At 40.0% G+C, this 19,744-nt stretch overlaps 5 protein-coding genes across 7 annotated transcripts; 4 read left to right on the top strand and 1 right to left on the bottom strand.

The window, feature by feature from the left end:
* Nucleotides 1-5,050: 5,050 nt before the first annotated feature.
* Nucleotides 5,051-5,812, top strand: RB195_025010 (uncharacterized protein; the record flags this gene model as incomplete). Of its 2 annotated transcripts, none has more annotated exons than XM_064212986.1 (1): nucleotides 5,051-5,812. In XM_064212986.1, one exon carries the CDS (start codon nucleotides 5,051-5,053, stop codon nucleotides 5,810-5,812), a length of 762 nt encoding a protein of 253 aa, XP_064068866.1. The 2 variants fall into 2 exon arrangements, with proteins under 2 accessions (XP_064068866.1, XP_064068867.1); XM_064212985.1 differs by having other exon boundaries at nucleotides 5,078-5,812.
* A 640-nt stretch (nucleotides 5,813-6,452) lies between these two features.
* Nucleotides 6,453-8,003, top strand: RB195_025009 (uncharacterized protein; the record flags this gene model as incomplete). Its single annotated transcript, XM_064212984.1, has 1 exon — nucleotides 6,453-8,003. The coding sequence occupies one exon, from the start codon at nucleotides 6,453-6,455 to the stop codon at nucleotides 8,001-8,003; it is 1,551 nt and encodes a 516-aa protein (XP_064068865.1).
* A 2,003-nt stretch (nucleotides 8,004-10,006) lies between these two features.
* RB195_025008 (uncharacterized protein) lies at nucleotides 10,007-10,459 on the top strand (the record flags this gene model as incomplete). The annotated part of the gene is made up of 1 exon (XM_064212983.1): nucleotides 10,007-10,459. One exon carries the CDS (start codon nucleotides 10,007-10,009, stop codon nucleotides 10,457-10,459), a length of 453 nt encoding a protein of 150 aa, XP_064068864.1.
* A 1,701-nt stretch (nucleotides 10,460-12,160) lies between these two features.
* On the top strand, nucleotides 12,161-12,799 carry RB195_025007 (uncharacterized protein; the record flags this gene model as incomplete). The annotated part of the gene is made up of 1 exon (XM_064212982.1): nucleotides 12,161-12,799. The coding sequence occupies one exon, from the start codon at nucleotides 12,161-12,163 to the stop codon at nucleotides 12,797-12,799; it is 639 nt and encodes a 212-aa protein (XP_064068863.1).
* A 1,953-nt stretch (nucleotides 12,800-14,752) lies between these two features.
* On the bottom strand, nucleotides 14,753-19,522 carry RB195_025006 (uncharacterized protein; the record flags this gene model as incomplete). Of its 2 annotated transcripts, XM_064212981.1 has the most annotated exons (18): nucleotides 14,753-14,807; nucleotides 14,860-15,088; nucleotides 15,152-15,337; nucleotides 15,390-15,528; nucleotides 15,586-15,779; nucleotides 15,868-15,912; nucleotides 15,973-15,984; nucleotides 16,062-16,149; nucleotides 16,232-16,372; nucleotides 16,457-16,557; nucleotides 16,632-16,722; nucleotides 16,838-16,903; nucleotides 17,488-17,586; nucleotides 17,679-17,774; nucleotides 17,844-18,014; nucleotides 18,109-18,249; nucleotides 18,307-18,454; nucleotides 19,437-19,522. In XM_064212981.1, 18 exons carry the CDS (start codon nucleotides 19,520-19,522, stop codon nucleotides 14,753-14,755), a joined length of 2,088 nt encoding a protein of 695 aa, XP_064068862.1. The 2 variants fall into 2 exon arrangements, with proteins under 2 accessions (XP_064068862.1, XP_064068861.1); XM_064212980.1 differs by having other exon boundaries at nucleotides 15,390-15,779; nucleotides 15,868-15,984.
* Nucleotides 19,523-19,744: the final 222 nt, after the last annotated feature.

Here is a 19,744-nt window from a genome sequence, read left to right as displayed (position 1 = left end):
ATACAGCTGATACTAATGTAAGTAAGAAGCAATATTTGAAACGCCAATAAGCACGCTTATTAAAAGAAATTGTCCTTTTTATTAGGTTTGTATGTATTGTTGTTTAACTTCTTTTCTGAAAGGAAATTTGACGCTGAGTCTGTCCGTTTTACGACTCTCCACCTGGTCGATCGACGACTGACCAGACGTTCATTGTCGGGGGAGTGATCAAATTATGGCAGCGATATTCAGCCTGTCCAGTTAGTTTCTCTAAACTTCGAAACCTTTTTCGACCCCTTATTCGAGGCAATGTTTTCAACGCGCTTTGCGTCGATGGAATTCCAGGAAAGTTCGTACGTTTAATTAATGACATGAATAGAACAAGAACATCAGTAACTAGCGTTCGAAGTGGAGACTGAAGTGGCATGAGGTATTTCGTTTCTATCCCACTTCTCGGTCAATGATATGATGCGAAGAATAGTTGAGCAGTGTCCAGTTGTCGTCACTTTGGCACTATCAGCAGATCCCTTGGTTGATTTCTAGTATGCCGACGATGTACTGACATTCGCTTAAAACAGCGCGAATTTGCAACATTTTGTCAATATTGTATCGAAATCACCTGCAACGTACGGTTCACGATTCCGCCCTGATAAATGTAAGGAGATGTGGGTTACAGCGAGACCCTTAGCAAGAATCAGGGTAAATGTGCAACCAGTTGAACTTGTACACGACTTCTATTATTTGGGTTGCATGCTTAAAAACGACGGCTGGATAATAATAATAAGAGAGATATTCAGACAGATATCCGCTAAAGCCGACTCAACCCAAGTCAACTCCCCGACCAAGTGCCTGCTTTCGACTCCCACTGCCAACGAATTCAGACTGCGAATCTATCTATCTGCAGTTTGCTCTGTCATAATGCACGAGCGGAGACTTGGACAACGCCGTCAACAGCTCAGAAGCTTGGACAGCAGGCTAATTTTGGTCAATAGGGTGCCGTAGAGAAGAACTTTACGCAGAAATGAGTATTTTGTATGGCGGATGACAGGTGGAGAATATCAAGATCTTGGTCGCTCTTCTGAAGTAGTCACAAAGAAACTGTCTTCGCTTATTTGGTTACGTTATCAAAAAATCCTCTAATAGCCTTGACCAAGTTCTGGACGAAGGTGGTGAATAGAAGAGTTGAGGACACTTAGCGTTGAAGAACGGTTGGCTGGACGTAACATGTCGCAGACTATGGAATAGCGAGGACTGGAGAAATTTCATGCGAGCTCTAGCTGAGGATCGAACAGGATGTGTAAATGTAATGTAATGTAATGTAAATTCATTCAAATGAACTCTTATATGCATTTTCCCTCTTCTCTGCTTTCCCTTTCCCATTTTCCGTGAAAATTTCCCATACGGTTGCAAATTTATGATTAGGATTTTTTCAATGCACCGCAACCAGCATATTATCGACATCAGGCAGCAAATACGGTGAATCTCAGGATACACCACATTAGTAATTGCTTAGGCAAGGCATAATTGGAGGCATGCTCGAAAATATACGGAAGCCTATTTACCTGCTGCCGGATGTGATCCCCTAACGCAGCTATCCGCATCTTCGTTGGGGTGTGTCGTCGTTGAATATATTTGAGACCATCCTGTTCGATCCTCAGCTAGAGCTCGCATGAAATTTCTCCAGTCCTCGCTATTCCATAGTCTGCGACATGTTACGTCCAGCCAACCGTTCTTCAACGCTAAGTGTCCTTAACTCTTCTATTCACCACCTTCGTCCAGAACTTGGTCAAGGCTATTAGAGGATTTTTTGATAACGTAACCAAAGAAGCGAAGACAGTTTTTTTTGTGACTACTCCAGAAGAGCGACCAAGATCTTAATATTCTGAGGATAATATTTATCTACACAAACTTTGCTCCTTCTCCCTCATAGTAGACCGCCACACATTTGCAGTCATTTTTCTTTTTGATCTATTTGATTCACTAATTTCGACAACTCTCACCATATATTCTTCTTTTAACATTTCCTTGCAATTGTGAAGTTTTCAACGTCTCTATAATCAGGATAGCATCTAGGATCGGATTCTATGTCCTTATGAACGAGTGAAGTGTAGCTTTGCTGGGGCATGATAGCGTCTCCTCGAACATATCAACCAGATACGTAATATATCGGAAAGAAAAATTCGCAGGAAAATCTACGAAAGCCTCTTTATCGTTCTCTGTAAAATCCGCCTGTCGTTAAAGTCAGCTTAAGCAAATCAAATCAAACCAAAAAGCAAAAGAACAAATTCACCAGCTTAATACAACCTAATTGTATCAAAGAAACACGTGCAGAAGGCGTTTATTTCTTTTTGAGTTGTAAATTTTGCATTTTGGTTTGCATTTCGTTCATTTCTTCTCAAAGCGCAACAAAATAGAAGCGCATTTTAAAGCATTAGATTCAAGCCTTAAAATGAAATATTCCTTAGTATGGAAAACTTCTACTTTGATATCAAATCGTCTTTCAAAAAAAAAACAGCGAAGGAACATATTGTATTAATATTAACAAACTCATATAATTCCCTCCAAGATTCAAGAAAAAGTTATGCAAGAAACCCTTGCGGAGCACTTAGGTAAGAGAATCCAGGGAAGAAATGACAGCAAACAGATCTAGAACTAAAAGATTGTAAAAAAAATCCCTATGCTGGTAAAGTGACTTTAGAAGCAGAATTAATAAACCAAACTGTGAGAGTACAAAGAATCAAAATATGTAGCATTGATGCATTTTGAACTCACAAGAAATAAACCCCAAAATCCCGCACCATGAGGAACTAAAATCTGGTCATCCATAAAAACACTCGCGGATCGATCGACACCATTTACATCCAACTTTTGTCCCAGTAATTCTTCCAAGATCCATGTATGTTATAATTTCTGGATGAATTGAAATTCTGAATTCCCGTGAGTTCTGAAACTCATCTACAGCGGCAAGAAGTAAACAATAAGGAAGAGGAATATATAACTGACTAATTGCAATTGACTTTGGTTGTAAAATAAATGATTTTGACACTTTCAAAAAACTCAATGCACTCATTCCTCACTGCAACTCCTCTAAAGCTAATGGTAAAGTCTTCAAAAACAAACTATGGTTTCTAGTTGTGGATCACTGCCTCAAATTCTTCATAAATTACGTCTATTTACTTGCATCAGCTGTCGAAGCCGGAGAGTGGTCGACGACGACAACGGATTTTCGTCGTAAACGGATGAGGTGGAAGATCGCCAGAGAGCGTGACACAATCCCACGAGTTGAGCGAGATGAGCTACGGACACGTGCATAACAAAGTCAAAACCCTTACAATTTGCAGCGGAGCATTTTATAAACACGATGAAAGTAGCATATGAAAATTATCTGTAGCACTTCGCACATCCTATGGAAGCTATTTTAGGTGTCAAATCCCCATGCAATGCAAAACACTTTCTCCTGCAAGGTCTTTAACTGAAATGGAAATACTTCTCTTCTCCGACTTGTAGACTGACGTTCTTCAATTCTCGAACATTGATTCCAGTGTTGATAAGCTGCAGTGCGATAATCACGTCTTCCGCATTGGATGTGGTCCAACAAACACTTTTGTGCAAGTTCTTTTAGATTTCGAGTATTCTGTTGTGTCACAAGTGTGCCACGCATCATGTGACAAAAATATTACCATTTATCCACAAGGAACACACTTGTACCATCCAAGAAGCAAGAGAGATTTGCTTCCGCAGGCACAAGTGCATGAATTAAATACAGAGAATTCATTTCTTAGTTTTGATATACCTGATCTAAATCCATTAGTGAATACCATAAACATGCACTGGCATATATCCCTTACGGCTTGCGCTACATTGGCTGTACTTACTGGTTTGTATTCATTTGGACCCACAGTAGTCTTACTGGTGGTCAAAATAACGCTGTTGTTATCACTCCGCATAACCAAATTTGCTTGGAGAATTGTAGAGTTGTTACCGAGCTTATTTAGCAAGGTCACTGTATGCATAATTTGCAAATATATAATAATTATTGCATAATTTGCAATAATTCAGCTCATCATAAATAACACATTTAAAATTTAAGAGAAAAAAAAACTCAAAAAGGAGTATTCGTCCCACTAGTAAGCCTGCCTTGCTGGAGGTCATACATTTGAAAAATAATATGTGGCAGCTTCAAAGCGAGATCAACTCTTTTTACTTTGACCTTCATAGTGCTCGTAGTTGGTTCTCGGGCTCCGAAGAACGACGACGCCGTCCCCGACACCAACAAGCCGCAATCAAGAGGACCGATATTGAAGCCCGTCAACCGGTGATCTCTGTTTAAACACTAGTTTCAATTGTTTGAGCTTCCATTTTTTGAATGTGTCTTGATGTTTGAATCGGGACCCATTCTGCACAGTTATATTAACCTTTGTGCACAATTCCATGTAACTTATCCTTTGTGCTAACATTGTTTCAACATTACAAAGAGCTGTATTTAGGGCGGCATCTTATCAAGATGACCGCCTGCAAAACTTGTTTCTTTACGACCGCCCACGAGGGTCATTCCTGGTTTTGAGGCTCCTAGTGAGCACACTGTCATCTTTCGTCTTGCTAACAAATATGTGACAACTGAACCAACACACACTAGCGCACAAGCTCATGCACACCATTTCTATTGTGCAGAAGAAGGAAACTTATCACTTTTTGATTTGGATTTTTCGTTTTGATTTGAATGCAATTATTTGGAACTTGATGTTCCGGTCTCGGAACATGATAATTAATAATGTAATGTAATGTTAATCTTCGACGCCACACTGCCCCTCCCTGCCGACCATATGGCAAGGAAGCGACGCGTTTGTGAGTAGGTTGTTGATCGCCGGGCCGGGGAAGACGGCATTCTTCTGTGTGTGCTTGACTTTCTGCTTTTTTGATAAACGTTCTACCAATGAACCACTGCATTCTTCTTGGGTATAAAATCCCATATTATCGTGAGCCAAACTCACACGCACAATTTTCTGGAGCATTGACCCAATAAAGTGCCGTAAAAGTGCAGCAAGCCTCTAGCTGTGCAACATCGAGAAAGATGTCTTTGGTTTTCAATAGAAAACCTATGGCCCATAGCGACAAAACTCTCCAGCTACTTCTGGAAAAATTTCCACTATACGTAGAAGAGTGGAACCCAAATGGGTCCGAAGACGAAATGTTTGAGGTATACTTGACCTCAACCAACCTTATAAAACGCAGTATAAAGACTATCGAACAGAGTAGAAACTCATTGCAGTCACTGATAGACAAACTGAAGATGGAATATAATGATTCGAGAACAAAAGGCAACAAAAAGGAGCTCGAAAAAGAAATCGAGGAAATTGAAAGTGAAACAAAATTCACTGATATCATGGAAAGAGCAAATGAAATGATATTCATGCTAGAAGCAAGAGCCACAGAAGCAGCAAGTCAAGCTGATAAATTTGCAAGGAAGTTGAGAATAAAATTACATAGAAACCAACGAATAGTAACGCATGTTGAAGATGTAAATAATCGATCGCCACAAACGGGAAGTGCCAGAACGGCAACCGATCAAAGTAATGACGAAACCTTCAGCCCAGATGAACCAATATGGCTGTCAGAGGATCATTCTGATACCAGCAGAGAGGCGATCGAAGAAGACTTCATATGTAGAACTCTCAAACCAAGTCAAATGAAATATCCTAGATTTTGGGGAGATGAAGAAGAATTACTAGAGTTCTGGGCAGTCTATGAAACTTTGGTACATCAAAAAAAAGTACTGAGTACAGTTGAGAAAATGTTTCTTCTCAAAGATAGTCTTCGAGGAAGAGCAAAATGACTATCAAAGGGATACAATTAATTCCACAGAATTATAAATGGATGGTTGAAAGTATAAAGAAAAAATATGGTAACAAACCTATAAATAGAGGAAAGATCGTGCAGAAACTAATCGACCTTCCATGTGCAAGGAACAATGCCGAGAATTGCACATATATTTTCGACAAAATAAGAATGTTGATCAACCAAATGGTGTCGGCGGAACAGGATATACCCAATACACAAGATGACATGTGGACAGAAAGAATACTGGAGAAGTTTCCGTACAATATTGTGAAAAATGTCCTTATATCTATATAAGAAATGGAAGATGTGAAAGTAGAAAACGTTATGTAGCAACTCGAAAAAGAGAACAACGCTAAAAAAAAATCTGTTGAATCAAGATTAAAAGGTCGTTTTAAGACCGAAAACACAGAAATAAAAAGGAATCAAACTCTGCATACGTCACAGACAAGAAAAAAAATGATAGGCAGTGTATTTTCTGTGACAACTCTGAGCATTCCTCTCATAATTGCAGAACCGTAACAGATATCCAACAAAAGAAGAACGTTATGATTAACTCCAATCGCTGTTGGAAATGCTTCAGCGACCAGCACAAAAGTAATCAGTGTAGTAGACCAAACTGTCCCCACTGCAGAAGGATGCATCATCAAAGCTTATGTTTTACAAGACCATCCGAGAATGTGACAAATCAGCAAAATCGATTGCGCTTTGGTAACAATGCAGCAACAAACAACAGAAGATCCCCTACTGGCGAAATAAGAAGGAAGAATGCCGGAGTTCGTCAACGAGATCGAACTTCGAGTGTGCATACTGAAAATCCAATTCAAAGTGATTCTTTCGTGAAAGTCGATTCTAACGACAATGCCACAAAAGACCAAGTAATGCTCATGACTGCCGAAGCAAATATGTGGAATAACAAAACAGGCCAATATGAGCGAGTTCTTATATTTTTTGACACTGGTGCACAGAGAACTATAATAAACGAACGTACAGCAGAGGAATTTGGATTCCCAAAGCAAAAAACGGAAATATGTCTGTCTGGCAATGGTGGCCATACTGAGAAATTTAAAACGTTCTTTGTTCCATTGAAAATCTCTACAGTTTTTGGAAAAGAGATTCGTCTAACGGTTCAAACAAAACCCGTGATAACTAACGGTTTTCGTTCAGCATATCTTTTAGAACAAGATAAGCAGTTTCTTCAAGATAACGATATTTGTTTGTCCAATCCAAGATTGAGAAGTGAACACCAAAATCCACAAATTCTAATTGGATTAGACTACTGCAACGAATTTGTTATGAGTAGCACTAGAACAAGACTACCGTCGGGACTATATGTTGCCAGAACATCAGTAGGTCCAACTCTTCATGGTCGCAGTACAAGTGCGGTAAATGTAACTAGCGAAGAGATTACCCATAGTCTTACGCTCGTTCAGGAGCCAAGTGAAGCAGATATACTTCAGAAGATTTTCGAATTGGATGGATTAGGAATTTCCACCAATGGATTTTCAAATGACGAAAAAACATTTGAGTATTTTGAAAAGTACACGAAAACTATATCATTTAAGAACAGTGTTGTAACTGCACCCTTTCCTCTTAAGGACAACGTAATCGATATATCCGATAATTATGCGATTGCATACCGTAGGCTCGAGTCCTTACAAAGACAGCTGGCCACCAACAAAGAGCAAAGGTCGTGGTACAGCAAAATATTGAATGATTACCTCAAAGATTCCACAATCGAAGAGGTACATGAACCAGTCAAAAACGCGGCTGGCACCTATTATATGCCACACCCCGGAGTGTGGAAACCTTCAAAAACGAAACTTCTCAGAATCGTGTCTGATGCATCCTCGAAACAAAGAGGTAGACTATCATTAAATGATATAATTCACACCGGTGAATCTTTCGTTAATAAAATTCATGATATCCTTATTCGCAGTCGAACTAGCAAGTTTATATTAGCATGCGATATCGAAGCTGCATTCACTCAGATCAGAATCGTAAACGAGCACAAAGACCTTTGTCGCTGTCTGTGGGTCAAAGACATCAGTCGCATCCCGATAAAAGACAACATAGTTGTTTACAGATTTAACCGTTTGCCATTCGGCGTTACCGCATCTCCGGGCATATTGAATATGGCAATTCTTCCTTTTTCAAATCAGAGAATACCCCACTTTTACATGAAATAGCAAGAAACATTTATGTTAATAATATTTTATTGACAGCTGCAACTGAGCAGGAAGCTTTGAAGAAGTATGTCGAATCAAAAAATCTTTCCAATTAATTTGGTATGAACCTACGAGAATATGTGTCAAATTTTCAGATAGTAAATGAAGGAATCCATGAGAAAGACAGATCACCTTCTGGTGATATCAAATTCTTAGGTGTTAAATATAACACAGAAACTGATCAGTTTAACGTGGAAGTAAATATTCCGTCGAAAACATTACTTACTAAACGAGATGTGGTTAGTATAATAAATTCTGCCTACGATCCTGTAGGTGTAACTACGCCATTGCTTATCAATTTGAAATCGCTTATGCGAGAAATCTATGACACTGGAATTAGGTGGAATGACTGTGTTAATCCAGTAATGACTAATAGATGGAACTCCATCTGCAAAGAGGTCGATGGTGCGAGTATCAGCATTCCCAGGACAATTTTCACAGAAGTGCGAAATCTTCGCACTTCAAAAATAGATTTATGAATATTTTGTGATGCAAGTAAATCTTGCTATATCAAGTTGCGCCTTCTTGCCGCATAACAATGACACTAACGAGGTAACGCAATTTATTAGCAAAAAGTCAAAGTTGACTCCAAAAAAATGTCGCAAACAATTCCAAGGTCAGAAATGCTTGGATTACTCATTGGAATGAGATCATGAAAGAGTATCTTAGAAAATCTTGATCACAATATAGATCACTTCAATCTCGTCACCGATAGTGAAATTGCTCTACAACGGATTAATTCCTTTCGAAAATTTCCAGCTTTAATAATCAATCAGAAAGACCGAATTGAAAAAATTAGATCTCAGGTTGAGAGCAAACGCATTTTCGTGAACTTTTTCCATGTTCCAAGAGATAACAATCCAGCAGATGCAGGGACGCGAGGTCTTACATCATCTCAACTCGACTCACACAACTGGGTGAGAGGGCCGTAATGGCTGGCTCTAGAGCAATTTAGCTGGAAACTACGCTCGATCGATACTTTGGATGGAAAAGAAATTATGGAAGGAATGAAAACATTTGAAAATCCCCATGTTGAAGAGTCTGAAAGTAATAATGATAATGCGAACTCAATGTTCGCAGATCTATCGAGATTTTCACGCTTCTAAACTGCGTTACGAACTGTATCTAGTTGTTATATGTTGTTATATATCTAGTATATAGTTGCGAAAGTGCTGCACAAGTGGACCAATCGATGTAATACTACTAGATTGACATCATTTGCGATATCTACAGTCTCGCGCTTTGACTCGGACTCGCTAATTGATTGCGAAAAGATGCGCTTAAGTGAGAAATTAATCATAGCATCATTTCATAGGAATGTCAACATGAGAAAACTGCAAAAACGGTTTCCGAACCAAATAATCGTAAAAGATGAAGATGGAATCATAAGATATAAATCAAGAATTCGAAATGCAAATCTGCCTTTACATACAAAAATGCCTATTTATATCGGTAATGACTCTGACCTTGCTAGACTCATTATTATAGACTTGCATTGCAACAATGCTCACTGTGGCAAAGATCACATACTGTCTCTGGCCAGACAGAAATATTAGATTCCAAAGCCATCAAGAGCAATTAAGAAGTACATAAAAGATTGTACTATTTGTAAGAGATGTCAAGGCATGCCTTTTGGAGCTCCAAAGATGCCACCACTACCATCAGATAGGGTGACAATAAGCAAACCGTTTCAAAACGTAGGATGTAATTTTATGGGACCATTTCTATCCAACAGAAATGAAAGGATGTAGAAATGTCTCTGCACCTGCCTTGCAATCAGAGCAATCCATTTGGAAGTGGTAGAAAGTCTCACTACAGGGGCGTTTCTTAATAGTTTCATTCGATTTGTATCGCGTAGAGGTGTACCTCCTTTACTGAGAACAGACTGTGGATCAAATTTCAAACTTGGTCTGAAAATAATTGAAAAGTTGTTCGAAAGTGATGAAACAACAGGGAATTCAGTAATGAATTACTGTGCCCCGGAAGGTCTTAAATGGATTTTCAACCCACCAGCATCTCCCTGGATGGGTGGTGTATGGGAAAGGCTTGTTGGATCTGTGAAAAGAAGTTTCCAAAAATCAGTTGGAAGAAAAAAACTGTCATTTGAACATATGGCTACTGTAGTCACTCCTATAGAGGCAATTATAGATACACGTCTACTCACAAAACTCTCAGCAATTGATCTTTCTGAAATTCTACTCGGAACTATTGACTTTCTACAAGGAAATTTCAAATTCTCAATTGCAAACTCTGAAATGTCCAATTTCAGAAACGATCCCACATTTGAGCCAAAGTTGATACAGACAGCTGCTCAAGCTTACGAAGCGCTTGCATCTTCAGAAAACATTGCAATAAAGTTCTGGGAGAAATGGAACACTGAATATCTTAGTATTTTACGCGACAGCCACAGATGCTAATTGAATCAGAAACGTCATGTGAGTAAAGTCCCACAAGTCGGCGAAATTGTTTTGGTTGAACAGGAATTACTGCCCAGAGGAAAATGGGTATACGGTAAAATAGAAGATTTAGTTCGAAGCGCAGACGGCATGATAAGGTCCGCCAAAATTCTAGTGCCTAGCCGCAAAATTTTGCAGAGACCAGTTAATAAAACATACCCTCTAGAAGTTCGTTCAGAGCCTGACAACCAACAATCGCTTGAACGAACCTCTGAGATCATGGATAATGACATCCATATCGCAATAACAACTCAATCTAGAAATCATCTAGCCAGAATCTCCAGATCTCGCGCTTTAGACTCCATTCGAGAACTCGAAACAGACCTCGACAGATCGATGACCTCTACGTCAGCTCGATCAGCAGTATCCTGCCTAATAACGGCAATGTTATCCTTGTTTCTAATCAACCCTGGTAATGCGCAACCAAACACCAGTATTACTTGTAATGAAGGTATCGCATTTATAACACCTCCTAGAGGACAATTCGAATTGTGTTTTGATCATGAGTGCAACTCATTCAAAAAATGTTACGGAAGAAATTAGGTATACTCTTCCCGTTTCACCATTGGACAAGCCTGTAACGGTAAAAATACGTTTCTACTCGAGAAACGAAGTAATAACAATGATCGAAAATGTGAACCTCAGGAATTCTGCGCGGCATCTTCAACAATGTTGAATAGAGCACTCTTAGGAAATCCACATTGTTGGCCGTTTGGCGCAGTTCTTACTGTATCCATAATCTTGCACTCTATTGTCGTAGCAATGATTGGTATGGCGTGATCCATACGCAACTGCCGTAAACAAAGGCGGAGAAGAACTACTGTACAAGTTGAGTGCAAATTGAGTACGTTTAAACCATCTCTTCTAATTGCGAACACTTTAATAGTAGTCACTTTGCTCACTTTAGCGTTTAAAAGTGCTACATCCGCTTGTCAATATGGTTACACAAGACATCCTGCAGAGGTGTGCGCGACAAAGGGCAAATGTCTATTCGAATTCAGACAAGAAATACTCTTCAACAGAATAGATTCAAAAGTTTGTATTCAAATCAACCATTTAAATACTACAGTGGGTATGATGAGTGAAAAATAACGGCATAAAGCTCAATTGCAGCAAACTTTCACTCTTCTTCACAAGAGACACGATGCAGGAGTTTTTTCGCACCACGAGATTGGCTCAGATGGGATCCTGCACACAAAACATTTGTAACAGTATGTACCCAAATAATACTATTCCACAATTAGATATGGCCTCAAAGTATTAAGGATACATTGCATGTGAAGAAACATGCGGCGGTATTGTCTGCGGATGTCTGCTCCCAATGCCAACATGGTCATTCTTGCGTCTGGCACAAGTACCAAAAAGTAAGTCAGTGTTTGAAATAGTTCGCTGCATGGAGTGGACTTCAACAGTGCAGGTTGACATTGAAATAACGATGTATAACAGAGGAAAAGAAAATTTGATAATTCTTACACCTTATGTCGCTCCCAAGTAGCTGTCCATTACTGCAGTTTCAATTCAAAAACCACATTTTCCTCTAATGGACAAAAGATTCGCTGTTTCCGAAAACGAGGCACTAATGTTGCCAAATGATTTTAGTCTCCCTGTGGAATGCGAGTCATTTATCCAAGCGAAAGAATTATTTTCAAAATTGAAAATCGCATGGTTTGTACTTGTGAAAATCTAAAGGCTTCAAGAGGATACAAGTGCCAACTAGGTTCTATTAGGAACCTGCGTAAAGAGATCACAAATGTACTTTCCATTAAAACACCATTCACAGAAATAAGGTTAGAAGAAGGAAATATCAACGCCTATACTTACCAACATGAAACCACTATTGCTCTTGAGTCAAGCCTTATGTTCAACAGCGCGCATTACATCATAGAACAATCTTGTGATATAACATTTGAAGAAATAAAAGGCTGCTATGATTGTCTTGAAGTAGCACAAGTTAAACTCTCGTGCATAACTCGCGTTAATGCCTGGCCAACTGTCCAGTGCGAATCTCAAGTGTTCTCCGTCGAATGTGGGCCATCGAACAAAATTAATGTAGTATATCTGGAGTTTAGTAGCGCTCTGATGCACCAAAAACGTCATACGTCTTGCAATGAGCATGAGATCACATTTGATCTACATGGAACACTTGTATACCACCCCAGAAATAAGCGAAGTCAGATTTATTCCGAAGAAAACAGCGAAGAAAGCGCAAGCGAGTACCTTAGAAGATATGATCTACCTGATCTTCAATCACTCTTGAAAGTTCTTGTGTTGAAAGTTGAAAGTGCACAATGGTTGATATAATTGTATAGAACGGGTCCTAATCTAAACATCAGGACACATAGCGAACAAAAAGCCATCAATCCCGCCTACCCTGTGCACTGCTACGCGACTGCCCACCTAGCCGTTTAAAAGCAGCATACCAGAAATCTGGCGTGGTGAGGGAGTCCGCGGTAAAAGCTAAGGATGGGCTTGGTTGGGTTGCCACGAGGTACGTGAGAACGCTCCTCTACGTTCACGTTCCGGTCCACTGAGCAGCCTACTCATTTGTCTCACTTAAATGGAGTGATAAGAGCCCATAATTGGTTTTCGACCGCTGGCAACTGGATGCGACGCGTGCACAAGGGTGGTGCGTTAAGACTAAAACCGTTAAAACTAAAACCCCATCTCTACCTTTTCCCTAGGATTCCCTCACCACTTCAGATCTGTGGTATGCTTCCTTCAAGTAGAATTAATGGAGCCGCTTTTTTCTGTCCTACAGTAATCATACAAGATCCGAACATTTCCAAATATGGAACTCCAGTTGGTGAAGCTTTAAATCAACCAAAGCGCAGTTTTTAAAATCGAGAGGAATCGCTCACAAATTTAACTTGTAGCCTCTATTATATTCAAGCTATCGAACCATATTTTTTCATTCTCAAATACTTTTTGCGACAGACTTGAGTGGGAAGCCATACTGTCTATTCTACAGATTGGACATAAAAATGTATATTGCACCGTAAAATGACTTATGTGAAAGAACATAAAAACTATTCTTGTAGAGTGCAAGCCATCTAGCAAACTGCCATCAAGATGAATTTCTTCTATGAAGCTGTTGCGTCTCACACAACAAAATGCTTACAAAAAAACTCATACAGCAAATAACATCAGCGAGTCCAGTACACAATGAAACGAACTCTAGAAGTGATTGAGAAAATTGTGCAGCTGAGCTTCTTTAATGTTGTTCGAGAACCTTGTTGTCAGACAAGAATTCCAAGTGTGTATTGGTCCTGGAAACTAGATTAGAACCAAGATTTGAGTTTATAAGGAGGTTATAGAAGTAAAACAAATCTTTAAACCAACAATTTTGTGAATAGTTCCCTCTGTTCTCTTGACGCGAATAATTTATTGGAGGATAAAGGATAAAGTGTCTGGCGTTAATCAATCTGCCACCACGTTCACTTCAATTCAAAATTGTTTGAGGTTTACGAACGTGTAACTCGCCCATACAATGACTTGCGGGAGCTAGCCGATGTGTCAAGTAAGTGTTCTTGTCCTCTGGAAGAGGCCTGCTACCAAATTATCGACCCCGGAAGGATGAAAGGCTTGATGAGCACTAGGACGGATTCGAACCCCGATCGATCGTGAAGACAGTGGAACCTCTTACCGATTGCGCTACACCCGCCGAATAAATTATTATCACTCATTAATTGGTAGAATACTTTAAAATTGTAGCGGATTTCTACCACTGCAGAATATTGCAAACTATACACATTAAAAAATAATGAAAGAGTGTGCAAGAACAAATCGTAAGGGTATCATTTCACAGCGAGATAAAGGTGCTCTCCAGAAGTACTGCTGACGTCAGAATTCATCGCAGGAGGAACAAATTCAAGCTAACATTATAAAACAGTTACACGATGTATAAATATTGGAGATAAATCAGTTGCTGGATAGAGTGTTAAAAGATTGCAATTGGACTCCGCATATAAATCGACTCGCATTGAAAATTAATAAAGTCATACGAATTACAAATCTCCGCAATTAAAGAAGAGTCATTTTGTTCAGAAGATTTGCGCATCAAATAGGAAAAAATAAGAAATTCTAACAGCAGTATGCTGGAGTATAACAAACATCTATGTAGGGATTTCCGATTTGAAAATAACTGAAACAGCGATACTCGCTTCGTGAATACTATTACAATTTAGTGTATATGAACGATATGACATGACGCAAAATTATTTGATTAAATGTTGGTGCATTCACTGGAAAAATAGGTTAAAACTGATTGTTTGAAGTGTACTGAGACTGGTTGTATGGCGGATTCATGGTCCTGAAATACGTCCAAACTCAACTCGTAAAGAAAGTGGAAGCGAATGCTTAACCTCTGATCTTGCTGTATGAAGTAGTGCTGGCCAGACATAGAAGCTTGGGTCATTTGATGCGACATTTGTTGGGAGCCAATCGTATGTCCTCCAACTTGTTGGGTATCGGAGATGTGTTGGGATCCCATATGACCACTCATTTGGCTGCTAGGAATACTACTGCGACCAATTCCACCCTGTGACCCTGTTTGTTGACTTAATTGCATAGATTGCCGACTTCCTCGCCCACCTAAAACCAACAGATTTTTTACCATAACACTTAATCAAAGATCAAGAACCTGCTAGAATTTACCTTGTTGATAGTCAATGTTCATCGTTCCCTCTCTGGACGTAAACTGTCCCATCGTGTTTCGAGGTTGTTGCTGAGCTTGTTGAGGAAGTTGACCCGTATGCCCTTGGAAATTCATTTGACCACCCAAAGAAGATTGATGATGAGCCGACCCACTAATTTGAGGAAACTGTTGGCTGTCCATGGCTCCTGCAAATATCAAGAATGGAATGTTATTTCGACCGCAAAGTTAAAAAGTCACCTTGAATATTACTTGAGCGCGTCTGTTGCAGATGAGACTGCCCCATTTGTTGTTCCATCATTGGTTGTTGCGAGACTTGTGAATGTTGCATTCCCTGTGAAGCTATATGCGGCGGCTGCTGCTGTGGAGGCATTTGTTGCTGCAAGTGATGAAGGTGCATATGTTGGATGGCTTGTGACTGCATTGAATGCGAAACATTTGCAGATGACTGCTGTGCGGGTTGTTGTTGTTGGTGAGAAGCTGGGGTATGATGGGATGGCTGTATTGCTTGCATTTGTTGCTGTTGTGGCATCTGTTGCTGAGATGGGTCCACTGATGACTGAGACGCCTGTAGCAACACAGTGCTTTGGACGAAATTCGCTTGGGCAGCGTGTTGGTTTTGAAAATCACCTAGAAAGACTCTACGCATAGCCAAAAAAAAGGACATGCGACATGTCTTTTCAGACAGATTAAATAAACAATCCAAAAAGATGAGCACCTGACAAAGGTCGATTATTTCCTGAATGGTGGCTGAAGTTAGAATCTGAATATGAAGTTTGCGGCATATTAGGAGTAATCGTGGGAGGCTGTGAGGATGACGAACCAGGAAAACCTGCTGAAGTGTGCTCGTTTATCATCCTTTTGCCACGAATGATTGAAATGTAACCAAAAATTATGGACAGTATAGATCACCAGAAATTCGTGCTGCTTCGAGTCGTTTCTTATTGATGCACTCTTGAATCTTCGTCTTAGTAGGATCTTTAACTGCATTTGAAGACAGCTGAAGGGTAATATGACAGTTTAGAAGAGAAAACCAAATCTAAAGGAAAGAAAATCTCAAAAGTCGAACAGTAGGAAATTACTTGCTGTGCTTGATGCTGAGAATAAGTGACTGGGTCCTGCTGAGATAAAACACTGCTTGCCACATTAGGACCTGTTCCGTGCCAAGGTTGAGCAAATGAAGGAGTAATAGATGGCGCAGGGGGCTCATTGCGTGACGCCGACTGAAAACATACGTGCGCATGAACTGTACGATATAAAACCAAAAACAGAAGTACCACTGATGTTAGAGAGAGAGTAACACCCACCCTCTTCTGGCGAGATCCTGCAATGTGCTGCCTATTAACATTAGCGCGCTTACGGCCACCTCGAGTAGTCCTTGGAGAAACTGGATTCGAAGCTGATGATACTTAAATTCGACACATATTAAGGAACAGATGAAGTAGCACAGCCAAACACAGAAATACTGCAAGAATAACATACAAGTGCGGTTTTGTTCTGGTGTAGCATCATCCATTGTTACATCACTTGTGGAAGGTGTACTTACAGCAGAATTGAGCGAGGTTATAACTTCCTTAATCGCCTTTAGAATCTTGGAAAAATTACTTAACTAACTCTAGAATGATTCCAAAAAAAGAAAAAAGTAGGAAAGCGACACATGTCCAAATGATCTACGTATAATGACATACTTCATTTCCAGGGGTTGTTGCTTCTACGCCCATAACAGATACTGTTGGTGTAGCAGGAGTTTGCGTCTGGAAGCAAATCACATTTTGAAACACTAGAAGCGCTCCACGCTTTAAAGAAAACAAATATCACACTTTTGAATTCAGGTTTGTGAGCATGTTCAATTGCAGATATACGTATTGCAAAAATTATACGAATTAAAACCCAACACAGCTTTGAACAATGTGAACTGGATGCAGGCACACATACATCTTAGTAACAGTTTCGTGCGCGCTGGCAATGACTTCAGAGGATTTCAAAAATTCGAATTTAGTTCGCTCTTTCACAATTGATACAATTGTGAAAGAGCAATTACGACTACAATTTCTGGAACATCATGGGACAGATAGTGCTGACGTGATTCTATATTTGATCGTCGTTAAAACACTAGAATGTGATACCTCGCGGTACAGCCATATCAGTGGCTAATGCTCATGAGATTTTCAAGGTTTCCAAAAAAATCTCAAATGCTTAGGATTTTCCGCTCAATGAAAGCAGTGGTGGATGTCTTCACAGTCTCTTCAAATGGTAACTCTTACTGTAGTGCATATATGAATGGCAATAACATATATCCACCTCTCAGAAAGAAGATAAAACAATCACATTCACCAACCCCAGGGGTGTTTGCGCTTGAAGCTGACGGTGCTGGAGCATCACCTGTTGCCTCCACCGCAGGTGCCGACAAAAAGTGATCATTTGATTCTGTGATAATCTAGAAAATGAGAATTTCTTCGAAACAATGGGATAGACCGCAAACAATAATCTCGGTGTTAAGAACAAAATGGCATGAAAACTAAATCTGACTGAATTCGGCCTTTGATATTCCAGCTGATGCTTGTGGACTAAAATCCTTGTCACCCATTTTTGTATTGGACACGGAAGACGATCAATTTTCGATGCCTGAAGGTTAGAACAACTCAGTTCGACAATAAAAAAAATGATCATAGGAGCAATTTGTCATTTACGCACCTGGAACCAGCCCCATTTCCATCCACCTTTGGTATTCTGTTCATTGATGTAGGCATGAATGAAGTCGTAACTTGATGTTTTCACTTTCTCGCTAATGTGTAGGGCATAACGACCATGTCGAACACCACTCATTGGTGCTGACTGCAAAACACTTGGCGGGCGAGCTGCTCCCTAGAAAATACGAAGAACGATACGAACTGTAGCAAAAGAAAGAAGGTTCAAATGGACCAATGATTCCGATAATAGCAGCTTTAGGAATACTAACCCCGGAAAGTTTCTGTACAGTTGCCACTGATGGCGTACCATACGGCTCCATTGCGAACACAGATATGGTATTTTTGGGTATGGGAAGAAACTGCAGTAATGCTCGCAACTCTGGTGGAACTCGCTGGTCAGCTATTTCCTTCTGAACGATGAAGAATTTAGCACCATTTTTCCAGTAGTAAATCAGCTTTCAGCTCACCTTAAGCTTCTTAATAATGATAGAATAGTAAGGCCATCGGAATTTTGGCTCGCTACCTTCGCTTAATTGTTGCGTTGCAGTGGAGGGATCGGTAAGTGTCCACAGCATCAATGTGGATAACATATCGTAGCAGGAGTCGTACAAAATCCTAAAGATGAAAAAGGTCCGAATTTTGAGCAGATTAGCATTCGCTCTTACCAACATTACAATATTAGAGAGCTGATTTAAAAAAAAAATTAAATAAGGTCAAAAGATGTTCTTGCTCATTTGGAAATGAACACATGTTTCAAAATGTTATTAGATATCATATTGAAGCATGCGTATACTCTCTGGATAGGTGCATACGAGATGTATAATTATTTTATGTATACTACATAAAATAATTATACATCTCTCCAGAGAGCTCGACAACTCGGAGGTTTATTCTTGTTTTAACAGTTTCTTTTGCACAATAGTTTGAAAACAGGACTAGGCAGGCTCAAGAAAGTCTTCTGTCATTAATTTCATCGTTTGCTGCTATTAGTACGCCTTTAGGAAATTAGTATGGTTTTCTTAGTATTGCGACTATGAAGTGTGGCAATCGTGTATAATTAGAAAAAAAAAAAAGGAAACAAATTTGTTGCAGTAGTATGAATTGTAAGTATGTACACGACGTTGGGAGGCTGACGTTGTTGACGTAGGGAGGCCCCAATATCCTTCACCGCCAATCGACAACTAGCGCTCATACTTATCCGAGTATTTATTTCTCATTCCTCACTAATCTCAACTTGTATTCCAACCTCTGCCTCATTTAATTTCAGAAATCATCGGAAGATTCTCGAAGGTGCTCTAAGTCTCTAAATCTAAATTATTCTGTGGTTACCGATTATTGGGACAAGAAATATAAATATATTCGGCTGTGGTGGTTGTGAGGACGAACGGTTTATACCGTGCCCATCTTCCGTTAGGTAGTATCGCTTCGTGTTACCGCGGACCAATAGTTCTACTTTCAGGCTGCAAGCAGCGCCAAGCCGCGTCGTGAGGAACAACGCGCTATTATTGAGGTGAGGCTTATTGGGCTGGATTTGCAGCCTATTGACTTACTAAGTTGACTTAATCGACGGGCTGATGTCATCGCCTGACGCGATTACCCGCATCTTCGCCGAGGAGTGCCGTCCTTGAACACAGCTTTGCCAATCCTCGATCTTCTGCGAGAGCTTGCACAGAATCGATCCATTCATCGCTATTCCATATTCTGCAAAACCTTACGTCTCGCCTGAACTGCCTATCCACGCCGAGTGTCCTCAGGTCCTCTTTCACCACCTCAGTCTAGAAATTCCATTTTCAAGTCTCCATCCGTACATCATGATGGGGCGAATTGCGGATAAGTAGACTCGCAGCTTAACTTCGCTGGTGATGGGGGTCGACCACAGGCATTTCGTTAAAGAGTTAAATGCAG

This window comes from Necator americanus, chromosome X (genome assembly GCF_031761385.1).
Source record: "Necator americanus strain Aroian chromosome X, whole genome shotgun sequence".
Taxonomy (NCBI): domain Eukaryota; kingdom Metazoa; phylum Nematoda; class Chromadorea; order Rhabditida; family Ancylostomatidae; genus Necator; species Necator americanus.
This window is presented reverse-complemented; position numbering and strand designations above follow the sequence as displayed.